This window comes from Geotrypetes seraphini, chromosome 1 (assembly GCF_902459505.1).
Source record: "Geotrypetes seraphini chromosome 1, aGeoSer1.1, whole genome shotgun sequence".
NCBI classification, from domain to species: domain Eukaryota; kingdom Metazoa; phylum Chordata; class Amphibia; order Gymnophiona; family Dermophiidae; genus Geotrypetes; species Geotrypetes seraphini.
The window spans coordinates 92,022,151-92,042,148 of NC_047084.1; the positions used below are offsets into that span (position 1 = coordinate 92,022,151).

The 19,998-nt window shown below is 41.5% G+C and overlaps 1 protein-coding gene across 4 annotated transcripts in view; it reads right to left on the minus strand.

Annotated features, from left to right (window-relative positions):
• KATNAL2 (katanin catalytic subunit A1 like 2) overlaps positions 1-19,998 on the minus strand; it is a 152,533-nt gene that overhangs the window by 112,496 nt on the left and 20,039 nt on the right. For all 4 annotated transcript variants that reach the window (XM_033934923.1, XM_033934930.1, XM_033934914.1 and 1 more), the window contains exons 4-5: positions 17,148-17,193; positions 992-1,115 (exon numbers count right to left, since the gene is read on the minus strand). In XM_033934923.1, coding sequence (XP_033790814.1) covers positions 992-1,115; positions 17,148-17,193 — 170 coding nt within the window. The remainder of the gene's footprint in view (positions 1-991; positions 1,116-17,147; positions 17,194-19,998) is intronic.

The window sequence follows — 19,998 nt, forward strand, 5'->3', positions numbered from 1 at the left end:
CACCCCCCGACACAATTGGGCACCCCCCCCCCCCGCCGCTTCTTACCCTCATCTGGGCACTCTTGAAGATCGGCCCTCGTCTGCTGGGCCTTGAGCATCTGAGCATGCTCAAGGCCTGCGAGTTCACGTTCTGAACGTTCAGAACGTGAACTCGCAGGCCTTGAGCATGCTCAGATGTTCAAGGCCCAGCAGACGAGGAGTCCGATCTTCTAGAGTTACCAGATGAGGGTAAGAAGCTGCGAGGGGGTGCCCAATTGTGTCGGGGGGATGTCGGATCGTGTAGGGGGATGTCGGATCATGTCGGGGGGTGCCCAATCGTGTCGGGGGGGGGCGGATTGTGTCAGGGGGGTGTGGTCGGATCATGGCGGGGGGGTGCCGGTTCGAGGCAGGGGAGGTGCCGGATCACAGGGGGGGTGCCTGATCGCAGGGGGGGGGGCCTTCGAGGGGAGCAATGCCAGTTCTTGGGGGGGGGAACGCATCAAAGTGAGTTTCCTTTATTTCCTATGGGGAAACTCGCTTTGATAAACGAGCATTTTGGATTACGTGCATGCTCCTGGAACGGATTATACTCGTAATCCAAGGTACTACTGTATATGAAAAATGAATGGAAAAAATTGTATTATAATTAGTATTATTATGGGGGTGGAGTCAGGGGTGGAGATTGGGCATGGTCTGCGGAGATTGGGTGGGATCTGGCCCGCGACTTAGCCTGTGTTTTGGATTTCGGACCCTTAATGTGATTGAGTTTGACACCCCTGACCTAAGCCATACAAAAATTAAAAAAGTAAGACCTAAATGTTTTTAATTGAATTTAGGCTTTCACCAGTAAGGAGATACTGTTGAACTTAGATTTTGAGAGAGAATTAACCTAGATGTAGTATTTTGCAAGAGCTGTTTGACAGGCCCAAGTTAGATTATAATAGTCTAATCTAGATTTAATTTAATAATAAGATTCATGAATTATAAAACAGATTTAAACAGTTTAATTGACCTGTTTTAGGCTTTCTTTATTTGATGGTTTCAGCTCTGTTTTCCCACAGGTTCTGGATAATGGTCGTTGTACTGTATGATGTTGATTAATGCTTGGAAGAGTCTGGAAGGAGTTACTAGATGTCCTAGAATTCAAAAAAATCTGTCATAAAATTTGCTCTCTCTCTTTTTAGCAGAAAAACTTAATTAACATAGTAAATGACAGCAGATAAAGACCTGAACAGGTCTGCCCAGTAATCACACTCATTATTAATTCATGATTAAATTGTCTCTCTTTGGCACTTCTGGGACACACAGACCATAAAAGTCTGCCCAGCACTGTCCTCATGTTCTACATTACTGGACTTTCTGCTGAAGCCCTCTCTGGCCCAGTCTAAATCAAACTGCCATATAAGAGACTGTGCAAGTCTGCCCAGTACTGGTCTTAGTTCTTCACAGCTTGAGTCACCATCTAAGCACTACTGGACTATCAAACATACATGCAACCATTTTAACCATTTAAGTTTTATGCGTTTATAAATGAGATTAGGAGCATCTCTAATTAGTCAGACAGCATTGATGAATTCCATCTGTCCTAATATTGTTTCTCCATTGTAGCAATGTCCTGGTGAAACCTTTCCCTGTGCTCATCATCAACACTACCGAGATTATTGGGGGGAAAATCCAGATGCGAGCAGAGAAAATGAATTTTTAGTGACATGTTGCATTTGAAATCACAGAATGCTTTAAGCATCGTCTCCACCATTTAGACATAGTCTAGTGCCTTCCTATTCCTCAGAAAATTCTCAATTACATTCTTCAATGCTATCAATGCACTTTGCTCATGTCCTTGCAAGACTTCATCAAAGTGCCTATCTCTCAACAATTCTCTTATTTGTGGCCCCACAAAAATGCCTTCCTTTAACTTCTGAGCACTTATGAAAGGAAATTTTTCATGTGAATAGTGAAATCCTTCACCTTCCTTGTTCATAGCTTTAACAAAGTTCTTCATAAGTCCTAGCTTTATGTGAAGAGGTGGCAGTAGCATTTGTTTTGGATCGACAAGAGGATGGTAAATTACAATTTTTCTTCCAGCAGGATCCAAATTATTATGAAGTGGCCAGTCTTTAATAATGTAATGGGATCCTCTGTCTCAGCTATTCCACTCCCAGATAAAACAGCAGTACTTTGTGTAGCCCAACTGCAGATTAAGTAACAATGTAATAACCTTCAGATCAGCACAAATCTGCCACTTGCACTCGCTGTACTTAATATGATCTAAGAGGAGCTGCAAATTATCATGTTTCCTTCATGCGTGACCAATAGGAATAGATGGATATACATTTACAGACTTAGCTTTGATGCATCAATGAACAAGCGCCATTCATTAGGGTCATGACTTTGACCAAATGCTTGGAATAATCCATTTACATCATGACAAAATGTCAATGAGTCTGTCATAGAGAAATGTTCCACGAGGGCCTTATGACGATTTCGGAACACGGGTATGTTGGTCTCAGGAACCAAGAGATTCCACTGACAAAGCCTGGAGTCTAAAAGTTTGGCTTGTCTCTTAGATAAAGTAAGATCTTGAAGGAGGTAATTAATTCTGCCCAAGTTATTAAGTGAAAAAAACAAAAAGAGAGGCAATATAACTCACACAGTACTAAGCTGTTGAGTGATAAAAGAGACATAAACAAACAAAAATTGTCACTCCATATGTATTAATCAGAAAAAAAAAAAAAATCAAAAATGTTCTTCTTTACTGTTTTTAGGAACTGTGCTCAGAGACATGAAGGCTATAAAACCGCCTCACCACCCAATCATTGCATAGTTCAATACAGTGTCAGAAAAAACAAACCGCTACTGATTGCAGTACTAAAGGAGTAGTATATGTGGTACAGTCAGTGCCCATGTCAGCTGTTATATGTGGGACATACAATTAGATCCATTCGCAGCAGAATTGGTGAGCACATTAGCAGAATAACTAAAGAAGTGTTAGAGGCCCCTCTTACCAAACATTGGCTGGATGAAAAACACTCAGTGTCCGCTCTATGTTTTTCCATCTTGGAAGTCCCTAGGTTACCACGAGGAGGCGATCTTAAAGCTAGATTGTACTCCAAAGAACAAGCCTGGATTTTCAAGTTGGGAACTTTGGCACCCAATGGGTTAAATAGTGACAGTGAATGGTGGGCTTTCCTTTAAACTACCCTCCGGAGGGTTTTTTTGATGTTTGATTTTTTCCGATTTTGATTTTTGTTGTTTCCTTTTAGTTATGGGTTTAGGTTAGGTTTAATGGTAGGCTCCCCTTTGTTATAACATTCTGCATTTGGTGAATAATTTTTACGTTCCAAAGTTTGACTTGCCAGGCTTAATATTCTGCTGGCAGTTTGAGAACTTTTGTAGTTTGTCCTTTGTGGGACCAGTAGTTTCAGTGTATGTGCTTGGTTGGAATGGGGAGGAGTCTGTATCGCGCTGATGTCATCTTGGGGCGTCAATTAGCTGGGGTTTAAAACAGGCCTGTCCACCGGCATTCTTTTGGCCGCTGGATAATGAGGAGGTAAGAATTTTTGTAGTTAGCACCAGAGTTCTAACAATATATGGTGAGTTCCTTTTTTCCTTTTGAAGTCAGGATGTAACTTTAGGTTAGTAAAGATGTGTTGGTTTTAACAATTGTGTATAAATAAAGTAATGCTGGATTTTAACTTTATTTGTCTTAAGAGACTTCATTGCCCACTTTTTTGAAAGAGTTCAGCAGTGGCTTTTCGGTTCCCTGACGCAATATCGAAACATGCACATCGGAACCAGCGATTCTCTAAAGCTAAGTTTTATTCTTTTTAGAGTTTCATACCCAAAATGATAAAGCTATAACCTGTTTGGTTTTGCGTAATCAACTAGAGAGAGATATACCATTCTTCTGACACTGTATTGAACTATGCAATGATTGGGTGATGAGGCGGTTTTATAGCCTTCATGTCTGAGCACAGTTCCTAAAAACAGTAAAGAAGAACATTTTTAGATTTTTTTTTTCTGATTAATACATATGGAGTGACTTTTTGTTTGTTCAAGTTATTAAGTGAGGCTCACCTGAACTTGAAATCAAGAACTCAGGATCATTTTTGGATTCCAGTTCCATAGAGTCATCTGCAAATGCTTCAGAATCTTCTTCCAAAACCAATGTATAAGTTCCAGGTGGTTTTGGAATTGGAAGATTGTCATCATGAGGCACAGTTCATATTGCAGATTCAAGATTAGGATATTGAATTTGACTCTTGGCTTTGAAGAAAATCCAGACAGACACTTTTGTTAAGCAGAAATAATCTGTGCAATGGTCCTTCTGTTCCCTCCAAGGTTGTTGGCACAAGATTTACAAAAAACGTGAGGTGCCCAAAGCTTATCTTGATCTCCAGTTTTGCAGCCAAAATAGAGTTCATAGGCGTTCCTTATGAGTGGAGTCATATTTCTCTTCTGAGACTTAACTGTATACTCCCCACAGATGTAACATAAGACAACAGGTTGGTTTGCACACTATCTTGACATTAAACTAACAAAACAACTAAAACATTTCAAAAGCAACAACTTGATAACTAAGAAGCAAAACCCTGATACAAAATCAATGATTTAATCTCAACTTTGCTGATGAAGCTTGGAAAAATTGCTGATGATGCAATATTGTATAGCCCATTGCTGATGATGCAATAGGCCTATAGAGAACTGCATATTCCAGCTCCGCCACCTCATCCATAATAATTTAATTATATAGCACATTATTACATCATTCAAATTAATACTTTAGCTTAAAAATCTAATTTGAGGCAAACTGTTTTAATATTTCAGAGATTATTATAGCATTTATTCCAAGCATTAGAAAATATAGCGAAAATGTTCATTTTTGCATTATAATGCTCTTTTGCCAGAAATCAGAAGGTTATATTGAAAAATTAAGGTGTTTTGAATTCAGTGACCACAAATCACTATAAAACACCTACTACAATTCATGCCTCAAAACCTCTGTTGTACAGTGAAGTCCTCATTCAGTGCACTATTTTTTGTGAGAAGGGTTATTTGTTAATATAGAGAAAGAGAGAGAGCCTATACCAAAAGGGAGATGGGGGGGGGGGCTGCTTACCAGCCACTATGTAGCTGAGGAGATGGCTGAACAGATATATCTGGAAATTATGGCCTTGGAAACTGACCTGCCCTTGTGGGCAGGACATGCCAGAACAAAAGATGACTGGAGAGACGAAACTCATACGGAACTTCCAGGCACCGTTACAGGATCTTAAGCATGTCTAAGGACCGCAACACTCTGTCAAGCTCTCTGGAACCTGAGGAAACAAAAGCAGGAAGTTGACCTCCTGGTTAACGTGGAAAGACGAAACCACTTTCAGAAGAAATTAAGGAACAGTGCGTAGCCTGAAGTTCAGAAACCCTGTGGGCAGAGAGGTGATGGCCACAAGAAAAACAAACAGTCTTGAACAGAAGTTCCATCACGGAAGCCTGCCCCAGAGGCTCATATGGAAGATGAACCAGAGACCGGAGAACCAAATTTAGATTCCCAGTAGGACAGGAAAGCCAAAATGGAGGCCGAAACCTCAGAGTGCTCCACATAAAACAGACGACATCCAGTTGAGTGGCCAGGGAGCCCCTCAGGAGGACATGTCCCAACAAGAGAGACAGAAAATCTGGCCTCGGAGAGAAGACACGGTCAGGCCATCCGGAAGGAATTCCATAATCCGAGGAACCAATGTGAGAGACAGATCCTTGAGTTTCTGAATGCACTGCACCTGAGAAAATCTCCAAGCCTTAGCATAGGCATCCATGGTGGACTTCTTCCTGCTGTGGAGAAGAGTGTCACCAATGGCCAATGAATAGCCACAGCTAACTAAGGCCGCACACTCAATAGCCATGCCAAAAGACAAAAGTAGTACAAATCCTGCAGTGCAGGAAGACAAGAAAGCCAACCCCTGATCCTCTGAAGTCTAACCAGGGTGGTATATCATGGATATCTCGGCCAGTAAGGCACGACGAGGATCAACAGACCCTGTGGGTTGATATCCTACTCAACAGCTGGCCTGTCATAGAGGGAAGACATACAGAAAACCTTCCCGCAACCAGGACTGAACCAGAGCATCCAAGCCTTTGTCACCAGCTTCGCAACGTCAACTGAAGAACCGAGTTACTTTCATGTTGGTTGCCAATGCCAGGAGGCCAAACGTGGGGTTACTCCAGCGCACCACTATGCAGTTGAACACTCACTGGGACAGGGACTAATCCCCAGGCTCCAGAGTCTGACGATTGACATAATATGCCTGGATTGGCCACCATGAGAACGGGCTACTGGGCTTGATGGACTCCAGCGTGAAACCAGGGCATTATGCAGCAGGTGCAAATGGGCCCTGGCCCAAGGAACAACATCGATCATTGCCACTATGGTCCTCAGAACCTGGAGATACTGCCAGGTCATCGGAACCAGAGTGACCAGGAAATTCCTGATCACCTGGCGCAACTTCTCCTGATGCACCTTGTTCTGACCCATATGAAAACGAATCCCAGGAATTCCAAGACCTGCGTTCACTCAAGGTGATGCTTCCTGAAGTTGATCACCCAGCCCAGGTTCTGCAAGCCACATACGATGCCTTTGAGTTCTCATCCAGAGTTTCTGCCTTTGTGGTGGCTATGCATCGCATCGCTTGGCTCCACATAGTGGACATGGACCCTAATTTACAGGATCGTCTGGCGAACTTACCTTGCCAAGGGACTGAACTGTTTGATGATTCCATCGAGGCTGCTACTAAGCCTCTCTCCAAGCATGAGCGCTCCTTTGCCTCCTTGATTTGACCGAAGCCTCCTCCTGCTCGGCCTTACAAGCTTCCACCATGTCGTTATCCTCAAAAAACGACACCAGCTTTCTCCAGACCTCTGCCTAGACGTCCACTGCAGCAGCAACGGCAGCATAAACCTCAGACTACTGCTGCGTCTAAACCAGCTCAGTCTTTTTGACATTCTCAGTCTGAGTCTCCCTCCATCAGACTTCTATTCTGCCCACTGGAAGTTGACTTCACCATTTTTATCACCAGTCAAAGTTGTGACAGAATACAAATAATTTGTTTGAACTCAGGAAGACACTGCTCCTCAAGAGCCAGGAAAAACTTAGGTATTATTTTGAGGAAGTGATTAAAATAAGCAGTGAAAATGTAATTGTAGTTGAGAATTCTATTGGCTATCATGGAATTTTGATAGAGCCTACGGCTAAACTTGTCCATGGTATGGCCCTCCCTGCTTGGAGGAACCGCAGCATAGATTTTAGATGGTTGAGCTTTCTTTAAGGAAGATTCCACAACTAAGGACTGGCGAGATAATTGGGATTTCTCAAACCCCTTACAAGGGACGGTGTGATACCTGGACTCCAGTTTAGAAGGTATAGCTGTGATAGAGTAAGCAGTTTCCATATTCCTAAGGAAAGTTTGTTTTAAGACAGGAGTCATGGGAAGCCTCAATGTCTCCTTGGGTGGATGAGGTAACTCCATGTCAGCTAAGTACTCAGGAGTGTACTTAGAGTCAGAGTGGAGATCAGCTGAAGAGCTTTCCCCATGTCAAAGACAAATTTTGTAAATGAGGCAGACTTGGAGGTAGACAGTTCCTCCGGAGAAGGAGAGCGAGACTTAGGAGCCGCAGAATAGGAGGGAGAAGCCTCTCTGGAATATTGAGAAAGAGGCTCAGAGTCCAGTATCATGGTCACCGAGGAAGCTCCACTACCTGCAATAGGAGGAGTCAGAGAGTGTTTGCGCTTGAGAAGCCTCGATGGTGAAGTCCTTGGGGTCTGAGGAACAGAATGGGCCGAGGCAGGAGGAAAAATCTCCCTCGGAGGCGGTCTCGATGGAGGAGTCTTCGACCTGAATGGACTTCGAGGTGAAGCAGCAGGTGTAGAAGCTTTGCGAGACCGAGACTTATGCTTAGGTTTTGAAGGAGTCTCGACGGCCTTTGATAAAAAAAGGCATAGAAGACTCAGTACTGGGAGGAGGAGAGCCCTTGTGCTTGAAAGAAGAGTCCTGACTCTGCTTGGTAGCAAGATGCCTCGAATGCCTCGAGTGATGCCTCAATCAAGGTTCAGGAGACTCTGTCCCAGGAGGAGGTGAAGAGTCACTGGATGATAAGCGACGAGACTTCTGAGGCTTGCCTCGAGGTGCTTCAGGAGGCGGCTCAGGCTGGTTCGTAGGAAGCAGGGTTGAGGCCGAGAGAAGTTGAGCCATGACCGAGGAAATCTGAGTGATCAGAATGGCTTTCAATATGTCCTCGAACATAGGCACCGAGACGAAAGGAACAGGTCTCGAAGGTGCAGCAGTGCGCTCCAAAGAGGGCGACCTCAAGGATGAGTATTACCTATGTTTGGAGGCATGCTTAGCTGGAGGTCTCGTAGAGGCTGGCAGGACCGTAAACATGGCCTGGGATGCCTGAGACTCTGGAGGCTTCTTAGGAAGGATACCTGAAGGAGAAACAGGAGACTTACCCACAGATGAAGACTTAGAAGGGACTGCAGCCAAGGCCTTTCATGTCGAAGTTGTCGAGGTCTTGGTCGAGGCAACCACGGGTGTCAGGGTCGAGGTCTTGGAAGTCGAGGCCATCCCCGAAGACGAGGTCGAGACCCTCTCAGCTCCATAGTGCCAAATAGTTGAAGAATTTTAGCACGGCGTCTGCAAAGGGCTCGAGGTTGAAAGGTAGCACAGCGCGAACAAGTGTCGGGGTGTTATGCCTAGGGCCAGGGAGTAAATGAACTCGGCATACTACGTGACATGTCTCCTCAAGTCTGCTTATCTAACCTCCTTGACCTTAGTGTTACCTTGACAACATCAAAAGGACAGTAAATCTGACATTCTGACCTCCTTGACCTGAGTGTTGCCCAAACAACATCAAAGGGACTGGCCAGGGGGGTAACTGAAACTCAGCATACTACTGACATGAATCCACAAGTCTGCTTATCTGACATTCTGACCTCCTTGACCTGAGTATTGCCCAAACAACATCAAAGGGAGAGTGAAACCAGCTGGGAAGCCGGTTTTCTGCAACACCTCCTTCTGACATCCTGACCTGGGTGTTGTCAAAACACAAGAACAAAAGACCAGGACCGGGTATGCATGAATCGTAGTGAAGGATGCTGATTACTGCAGGATCAGCTGTATTACTATGAACTATATAAGAACAGAACTCTGCCCCTAACATTAGAATCCAAGACGTCTACAGGGACAGAATCCAAGACGTCTAAAGGGATAGTCTCCCGTGTCCACCCACCTATCAATTGCATGGATTCCCAATTGTGAAGGACTGGTCGTTGCCTGGGATACGGTGAAGTTATTTAATTATTATATATAAGTATAATAAAGTGTTATTGTTTATGCTTTTATATTGTCTGTGTGCTTTTCTGAGTGTCACTGATCATCCCATTTGACAGAAATAAGTGGCGGAACATATTGGTACCAGAAGTGGGGTGATCAATGTGGTCAGAAAAGCTGCCCAGAAAACAAGGGGTTGAGGAGCAGGCTCCCAATTCCTCCGTTCCAGATTGGAATGACAGTATAGGTAAATTAATAGCCACTGAGTGGTCTGTAGAAGCAGGATTATGTGAATCCTGTACTTTTGGAAGTGGGGATCCACATGAATTATGTGCCTCCTTACAAAAGGTGAAAATCTCAAAAGGAGAAGAGCAAGAAGGAATTTCTAGACAAGGAAGGATGATTTTGTCAGACTGGAGGAATTTGCATGAAGCTAAACAGGAATTACAATTGCAATTAGGAGAGCTGGAAAAGAAAAGGTATAATCAACAGCATGCCATTAAAATGCTACAATGTCAGAATAAGTTGTTAATGGATAAGGTAGACACCTATCAAAATGTAACAGGAAAGAAAGCTGTGCAATGTGCACAATATAAATATAAGAAACGGAGGCGGAAAGTGAGTTACAGAAAAGTTAAAATCTTAATTTATCATCTGCCGGATGATTGGAATCCAAACAAACGGGATGGGGATATTTGGGATTCAAATTCTAATAACAGTGAGGAGGATATATGTGTTGAAGGAGAACAGGCAGAAAGTTTAGAAGCCAAGCCTGTGAGGAGACAAAGATTACAGGGAAAACTGCAGACAGGAGAAAATCTGACTAGAAATAATGTTATGGAGGATGTTACTCCACAGGAAGTCATGGATACGATGGCACGCTTTACACAGCAGCCTGGGGAACCACTAATACAATGGGTAATTCGGGTGCAGGAGCTGGGCGCAGCAGGGATTATGTTGGATGCCACAGATGCCCCTAAATTTGTTCAAATTAGTCAAGAAGTAGCAGTACAAAATGCGTTACGGGAGGATCCTTATCCTGCAAAAAATGCCCAATGGTCTTTATTAGAGATAATTAGTAGGGGTGTCACGAGGCGATATCCACTTGAATCTGATTGGCCCTCAAATGATAAAATTTGGTATACATTAAAAGATGCTCAAATGAGAATTAAGGAGGAGGCTATGAAGGCAGCCTTAGTAATAGGTCACGCTGACACATATATGTCATTACCTTTTACAGTGTCAATGAGAAATAAAATTATCAAGTATGCTGCACTGGCATACAAACAGGTAATGATAACTTTGTTGATCAATCAAATAGACAGGACTATTTTGGAAGCCTTAGAAGTGGTCCGACAGTTAGGAGATCGGGGGGACTGGGGACCTCAAAATACTTTTGATAAAAAGAGAAAAGGACAATCCAATTCAAACAGGGCTAAGAGGGTGTCTCGGAGGAATATGTTTTTGGCATTAATAAAACATGGTGTAAAGAGGGAAGAAATAGATGGAAAAGATACAGGGATATTATGGGGAATGTACAAAAGTAGAGGACTGAAAAAAAAATCTATGCATTTGGACAATTACCAATTTGGGAATATAATGTATTAATCTATGGGATTCCTTAAAATATAATAGGGCTAGATATCCTAAAAGGGTTAACATTACAGCTTTCCGATGGAATCTATGGTTTTAGTAAATTGCCAGACATTCCTATGAGATCAGTGGTGGTGGGGAAATTATCCAAACCAATAGTAGTACCGATCTCCACTTAAATTGTAAACATGAACCAATACATTTTTTACTATTCATATAGTGGAGCAATGTCCAGAACAATTTGCATTCACTTGGCAAGGGAGGCAATATACATATACCAGACTACCACAAAAATACTTATAGTCCCACTTTTTATCACAAGATTATAGCAGAAAGTGGACAAAAGGATGCCGAGAGGTGATAGAGAAAGTTAAACAGAAAATTGTAAACTTCCCTTCTCCCCAAAGTAAAAAACAGACTTGGGCCTTTTTGGATTCTGGAGGCAACATATTTCACATCTGGGGTAACATATGGGGTAGGTTGGACAATAAAAAAGTAGAAATATTACTAAGTGACCTTTATAATGTATAAAGTTTTGTTAGATAGTATAAGGAAGTTGCACTCCAAGTGATTTTGCAAATGTGTCTTTTACCTCAAACACTAACATTGTGAACCACTGTACCTGCACGTAAACCTCTCTTGTATGTTTTATAGATTAAAGCGTCCCTGCTTGCATTCTCTTATGATTGTGTGACAGAGCTTTGAAATGGAAGAAGATAGAAAGAAGACCAGCTTTCTATAGAGCAATTAACTTAAGTTTCTATCTCTCTTTCTTTTAGAAGCTTAGTAGCCAGACATGGTCAGGAGAACCAATTTCACGGTGCCATATTTAAAATACTTCCAGCACTGTGACCTGATAGTGGGAATCCAATGGATACCAAATTTGTTTATGATTCTTTTGATTAATAGTGTGCTTATTTACAGATTAAATTCAACCCTGAATCATTACTGATGGAAGAAAGCATGCCGGAGCTCTGTGTTTGTCTGTTTCTGTTATGTGTTGTCTGTTTTAGCTTATGGGGTACCTCAATAAACATCGCACAATACAATAAACATGGCCATTTCCAGAGTTTCACCCCCCTTCTATTAGTCCAAATGGTACCATATCCCTTTACAAAAAAGATCCCCCCCTACAAGAAAGTTTCTTATGAAAACCATGCTCACAATGATTTTATGCTATGGCTCATACAGCCCAATGATAATTTAGTTAGGGGTTATATTATAAGAGGATATATGAAAAAAAAAAAAATATTAGAAAGCTTTATACCTGGTAAAATGGTGCTCATTGATATTTGATATTTGCTAAAAATGGTCTCTCTTTATTTAACTTACCAGGTATAAACAGTGCAGTGCACATCTCTGACATAAGTTATTTTGGTATTACCATCAGTACGTGTTTATGGTCTCTTTTAAGTGACATAATAATTAGGTCCAGAACATAAAAGGTGTATTTTCTGAATGTCCTACAGAATACCTTTAAGTGCATTAGTGTTGTTTCTCTTATCTCAAACAAATACTACCTTACACACCAGTATTGTGTCACATGTTATCACATTCTGTACATAAAGTGGTTTTTCTTTTTTTTTTTTATCTTCTCGTATACCACTAGGGGTGCTTATTGTAACTAAAGCATTGAAGCTAAACAGTCATGATGAAATATTTTCCTTGGAAAATCACGTACTGGGAAATGTTATTCCATATAGACTTTCATCCTTTTGTGATAAAATTGGTCAGCTCTGCTCTCTTATTCTGATGATTTGGCTGACATGCTGGGTTAAGAGAAAATTTCACCAGATCAAGAAGATGATGACACGCAACCAGACATACAGTGCCGTGCCATGACGCTATTATGTGGCACCGACTTGGGAATAGAAGTGAGCCTATATCCTGCCACTTCACATTAGGGCTGGTCTCTGGGGGTGGTGCACTTGACTCTTAAGTGAGTGAAGGCATGTGAGTGGCATAGCAAGCCTATTGAAACTGGAGCATAGCCAGACCCTAACCAAAGCTGCTAAGAAAAACGGGATACCAGATAACTGCAGTGAGCGATGGTGAATATGAAGCTACCCTAAAAGTATGTAAGCCATGAGTAAGAGCACAAATATAATATTAATAAGATTATTAATTTCCATGATTCCCTATATGTGATACTTTCAAGTAAAATGCCTAATTAGCAAGAAATATTAGGGAATGCAAGAATACCAGGTTTAGAACATAAGGAAATAATTTACCTAAATGTAGAACCTGAGGTATAGTAAATACTATTGTTTCTGAAATACTGGCTGGCAAACAAGCATATTTTGGCTCCAGAGTAGCAGATGTATTTAGATGGGAAGGTGAATGGGTGCCAAATACTGTACATAATTATGAACTAACACTACAATATGATCAATTAATGTTACATGTCGTCAATGATATCACAAAGAATTAACTTTATCTCATTGATTTAAAACCACATCACATTCTGTACCCTTAGATAGAAAATGGTGTAATTTTGAAATAAAACAATGTGTCCTTTTACGGTGATGCCTTTGACATTGGGACCCCAATTAGGGTTTCCCACTTATCATGGGCAACAAATAGATAACAATTTGTGCCAATGGACTATTCCACCGCAAGGTTATATCTTTATACAAGAAATATCACATAAAAATGTTTTTGTTGCTAGCAGTACTGTTAAACTTGTGATTCATGCTATTCAAGCTCCCTTTTCAGTATGTGTATATCAAATGTAAATATTAATTTTTCTTTTGCCGATGTATTTTATTGCCATCTATAAAGAAAGCCATGCAAAATATAGCAATCCTAAATAAAGCAAATCAGCAATGTACTTGCATTCTGTGACAGATCACATTGAAGCTACCACTGCACACCCTTGGTGGGATGCTTTTATTAGAGGGAGGGCTACAGCACAAAAGGTGTTTCTTCATTCCTTACTCTAAATTGTGGGTTTACCTATTGTGTATACAAACGGACACTCTCTCCCTTTATGCGGATGACTTTTTATTCGGAGGTGCAGACTTAAGGATCCAGGGGTGGACTGTTATGCCTAGGGCCAGGGGGTAAATGAACTCAGCATACTACGTGACATGTCTCCTCAAGTCTGCTTATCTAACCTCCTTGATCTTAGTGTTACCTTGACAACATCAAAAGGACAGTAAATCTGACATTCTGACCTCCTTGACCTGAGTGTTGCCCAAACAACATCAAAGGGACTGGCCAGGGGGGTAACTGAAACTCAGCATACTACTGACATGAATCCACAAGTCTGCTTATCTGACATTCTGACCTCCTTGACCTGAGTATTGCCCAAACAACATCAAAGGGAGAGTGAAACCAGCTGGGAAGCCGGTTTTCTGCAACACCTCCTTCTGACATCCTGACCTGGGTGTTGTCAAAATACAAGAACAAAAGACCAGGACCGGGTATGCCTGAATCGTAGTGAAGGACGCTGATTACTGCAGGATCAGCTGTATTACTATGAACTATATAAGAACAGAACTCTGCCCCTAACATTAGAATCCAAGACGTCTACAGGGACAGAATCCAAGACGTCTAAACGGATAGTCTCCCCTGTCCACCCACCTATCAATTGCATGGATTCCCAATTGTGAAGGACTGGTCGTTGCCTGGGATACGTTATTTAATTATTATATATAAGTATAATAAAGTGTTATTATTTATGCTTTTATATTGTCTGTGTGCTTTTCTGAGTGTCACTGATCATCCCATTTGACAAAAATAAGTGGCGGAACACGGGGCAATGTTCGGGACCCAGGCAAACAATACACCAGCGATGAGGGTCGGTGACTGAAATTACCTTGCCGCACTGGCTACACTTTTTGAACCTACCTTGCCACACTGGCTACACTTTTTGAACCTGGTAAGATGCTGGGACATAGAAAAGAGAGAGACCGGTGAAAGAATGAGGCTTAGCGGCCAGGCCTAGGCCCAAGAGCTGCCGGCCGAAATAAAAGCAAGTTTAGAAAACTTTTTTTTTTTTTTAAGATAAAAGACGCGCGGGCACAGTGACTAAGAGAAAATAACAAAGCCCAGTGCAAGAAGGCAACGAAGAGCTGCAAAGCTGAAGTGAAGAGGACTTTTCAGCTCCGCGGAAAATGTTGAACTGAGGTACCTCACATGAGACGCGTGCCCTAACTCAGGCGGGAAGGCACTCGCACATGCGCAGTGCAGCACTTGTAAGCTCTTAAAAGATCTTCAAGCAAATCTGCTTGTGAGGCTGTCCACTGCGGGGCTCCATCGGTGACGTCGCCCACATGTTGAGAATATGCTGCCTGCTTGTCCTGGGATAATACGGGAATATGGAGATATTCCTCTGTCAAATCCAAGGAGGCCAGAAACTCTGCCGGAGCCACCGAGGCGATAACTGAATGTACTGGCTCTATTCTGAAGCAAGTCATTCTCAGTGCCACATTGACTGCATGAAAGTCCAGGATCAGCTTCCAATCTTCGGAACCTATATACAAAGAAGTATATCAATTGCTCCAGAATGGGTTCTATGGCCATAATGTCCAGCAACCTGCGGATCATTGCCTCCACCTGAGCCTCCTGTTATGGCCATCCCACTGGGGAAATCAGGAAATGATCCGCCAGGGGACAATGAAAGTACAGCTTATAGCCGTACCTAAGAACCTCCAGGACTCGACAGTCCAAGGTGATGGCCTGCCGTTCTGCCAGAAGAGCCGAGAGCCACCCCCAAACCGTGGGTGACCACAGGTCTGGCATTAGAATTCCTTCTTAGTGGGTACCCCAGAATGGTTCCCTGAGGATGGCCAATGACGAGAGCCTCTAAATTCAGCCTGGCAGCTGGAGCAGAGTGCTGCAAAGAAAAGGCTCCAAATTACTGACAGGAACTCCTGAAGGGATGAAAATTAGGGCGCCTCAAACCCCTGCAGGGCCAGGACCTATTAACAGGTAAGACTTGGGCCTGCGATCCAGCACTCTGGCCATGATAACATTCAGACCTTCGTCAAACAAAAGCTGCCCCTGAAAAAGCAACTTGCTCAAAGTTGCCTTCAAGGATGAATTGTTGGACCATTGCCGGATCTGCAGCATCCTACTCACTGAAATAGAATAGGTTGAATGCTTACAAAACATTTTCAGTATGTCATACAAGGAAGCCACCATGTAGTCCACTCCCAAAACCAGGAAGTCAAGATCCTGGATCACAGTAGTGTCAGGATCATGGTGTAGCTTGAAATGACAAGCCCTAGCCACAAAGGAAGAAGCTGTTGCTACTTTAAGTCCAACAGCCGCCGAGACCAAAAGGTGCTTGAGGATGAAATCCACTCTACTGGTGAAAAGTGGCTGCCATCAGATAGAGCAGAGACATGGCCTTGGCGAATTTGAAGGAGCCCTTCAATGACTCCCAAATGTCTGTGAGAATCTTAACATCAGGATGAATAGGAAAGGAAGTGGACTGCGGCCTCAGAACACTCTTGAGGGAATATTCCGCAAGAACAAGCTGCCCAGCTAAAGTTGGAATCATTATCTGTTGTTGTTCTAACAATCTTTTGTCTGATGGCAAGCTCTATTTTGAAAATTTTTTGAGAACTGATGCAAGAACAAATGTGTAGGAGCCCTTCAGTCTTAAGGCCAGACAAATAGACTTCCTCTCTAAAGATTATCAATTCAATGAACAGGTCATCCCAATGTAAAATTTTCCAAGGGATGACCAGCAATCTATTGTGGTAGAGACAAATGCCTGTTCACCAAGAATTTTTAAAAGCTTCACCTTCATCTCCATTTTAAAGTGACCCAACCCATCACTGTTTGTTTGGCTAGAGACCAGTAACCAGTTCAAACACAGGCAATTCCACTGTTCTCTTAGGCAATGTTCACTGAACAGCAATATTTAAGATGAGGTGATCCACTGTTTGTGTGATGAAGTCTGCAATAGCAGAATCCTATTCCCAGTCTTGTTGTTTCATTTGGTTTACTGTAGAATTGTAGTTTACATCTTGCTTCTGCTTTCACTTTTTACTTTTAACTGTAAGAATCAGATGTAATTGAGATAAAATAGTAAAAAATTGGCAAAATTACTTCAATAAAAGTAACAGATTTTCTCCTGTACTTCTTTATAAGCAATAGTAACAAAATGTTTAATTGAATACAGTAACTAGTTACAAATGCACAAAACAAAAAGCATACGGAAGGACCACCAAATGCCTCAACTCCAGGCACTATTGCTTTTGTCACTTAAAATAAAGAAAAGCATTAACCAATATATTTTACCTCCTTGACTTTCCTCCACTTTTTGGCTTTGACTGCAATTTCATATCTGGAGTAAATCAGAAGCAGAAAAAAAAAAATTAAGAAACATTGTCACCAGTAAACAGAATAGAACGTAGACGTAGTCCATAAAAATGTTTTGCACAATTCATTTGTTCACCTTTTTTGATATATGGATTTGAATGGGAGGGGGGCTTTCCATTTTTTTGTCTGAATTTAAGAAATCTTTAAGAGGATTTTCCAGTAAGTTCATATAGTTTCCATTCATAAAAATAACTTCAAAAATCATAAAGGCATAGAATTTCATCATTTAAAGCAGGGGCTCAATTAAAGCTCTAAAATACCAGATGAAAAAGCAAAATAAAGTTCCTGAGAGGTGATATAAATGCTATTGGCATACAGCAGAAACATTTGAATACAGCTCTTAAGTCTGCAGGTCCTTAGCTGAAGAGACAGAGAGTATGGTAAAAGCACATCAGCATGTTCCACAATTGGTATCCAGTGCTGGTATATACCAAATTTAAACAAGGGGTCTCGCTTCTCTTTTCAGTTATTAAGCAATTAAAATCTGACTATTTAGCTTTAATTTACTTAAGGTGAAATTTGCTTTTACCTGCAATTTCTTTGAGTCCTAATAGGATCAGTCCAGACAAGTGGGTTATGTCCCACAATCAGAAGATGGAAAACCAATTTAAATAAATAAATTAGAGCTATTATTGAATTGTTCACTTCCAACATTGCAAACTTAACAAAACCAATGGAGCTTCTTATATTATTTAGCTTTTAATATATATATTTTAAATTCCCAAATTCTTTAATTATACACTCTTAAATACAATTACATGTGTTAATCACAAAATATATATACTGTACTCATTTTCTCATCCCATGAAATACCCCTATAATGTTACATAAGAACATAAGAAACACCTTCACCGAATAAGACCTTTTCGGTCCATCCAGTCCAGTGACTCTTTGTCTCTTAGTTCAGTTCTTCTGTGATGAAGTTCTTGACTGTCCACTTTTAATCCATTTCATATAAGGAGCAAAAAATTTTAATGTCCTTAAAAGAAAAATGTTATATCAATTTCTTTTAAAATATATTGCAGTCTGTTTCCATCAAAAGTCCTTGTCTGATCGTATCACCATATTATAATCCCCCTCAACACCAGTCTATGCTTCACCTGATGGTGGTTTCAGGAGCCGAGACAAAAATAGGAGTCCCTCATGATGGGGTTTTATGCCCAAATAATCAATTTAAATTATTCACGTTATAATTTAATCCACGTAATAATAAATACATATTTATACTTATAAAAACTGTACCTTCCTTTTTATCTTGTTAAATTTTTCATCAACAGATGACAAAGACAAGTATCATTCTCCGTGAAATGGATACTTCCAATTCCACAATCTCCTACTCAGACCTTATACCCACCCACTAACAGTCCCCATTTGCTAGGCTTTTGCTAACTGGGTGCTAAATTTCACACTGTAAATGACCCCCAATAGATTGAATCTGTGGATTATTATATTTATGATTCGAAAAAATCTCTGACAAATTTTACTTCATGTGTATGCAAACTTGGGGAGTTCCAATGTTGCCGAATTGCTTTCCTATTTTGTAATGTGGCATAATACAAACCATACCTTTGTCATTATCTTTATTCTCTGCCTGAAGAAGTAGCTATTCTCTGTTAACATTTTTAGATCATTTATAGGCTTTATTAATAATTCTTTTGGATAGCCCCGTTGCTCAAATCTGGTTATCATTTGATTTGAATGTTGCACAAAATTGTCCTAGATCTGCTGGCATTAACACCCCCAAATATTTAATATACTGTGCAGCCCACTTAAAGAGAAAACATCTTGCAGTGGAGGAAGCAAGTATTTGGGACATTTAAAAGGAAGAAGCTTGGATTTATTTACATTAAGCTTAAAGCCCGAGTACTGATCACACAAATGCAAAGTATCTTAACACTTGCTTGCAAGGAATGCAAAGGATCAGTAAGCATGAACAAGTCATCCACATGGACCAAACTTTTATCCTGGCCTGCTGCCAAAACACTTTGAATATCCATGTGATCATGCACCACCTGAGCTATAGGCTCCATGACCAATACAAAAATCAAGCAAAGGGCATCTGCATCTGCTCAGTGAAAACAATTCTGTGTAGGCTCCGTTAGTATTCAAATAGGCGGGTCTGGGACTTCTGGAAGCATTGGATGAAGACAGGCATTCATACATTAGATAATGTTATATCTAATGGGAAACTGCTTGATTTTTCACGGCTGCAACAATCATTCGGTATTTCAAAAGCCCCTGATGACGCCGAAGGGCGAAACACAGATTTGTGTTGGACGTATCGTTCAGTATAAGCACATAAGCAATGCCTCTGCTGGGTCAGACCAGAGGTCCCTCATGCCCAGCAGTCCGCTCATGCGGCGTCCCATCAGGTCCAGGACCCGTATAGTAATTCTCTATCTATACCCTTCAATCCCCTTTTCCTTCAGGAAATCATCTAATCCCTTCTTGAAACCCAGTAGCATACTCTGTCCTATCACATCCTCTGGAAGCGCATTCCAGATGTCCACCACCCTTTGGGTGAAGAAGAACTTCCTAGCATTGGTTCTGAATCTGTCCCCTCTCAATTTTTCCGAATGCCCTCTTGTTCTTGTAGTTTTCGAAAGTTTGAAGAATCTGTCCCTCTCTACTTTCTCTATGCCTTTCATGATCTTGTACGTCTCTATCATGTCCCCTCTAAGCCTCTGCTTCTCCAGGGAAAAGAGTCCCAGTTTCTCCAATCTTTCAGCATATAAAAAGGTTTCCATACCTTTTATCAGAGAAGAATGGT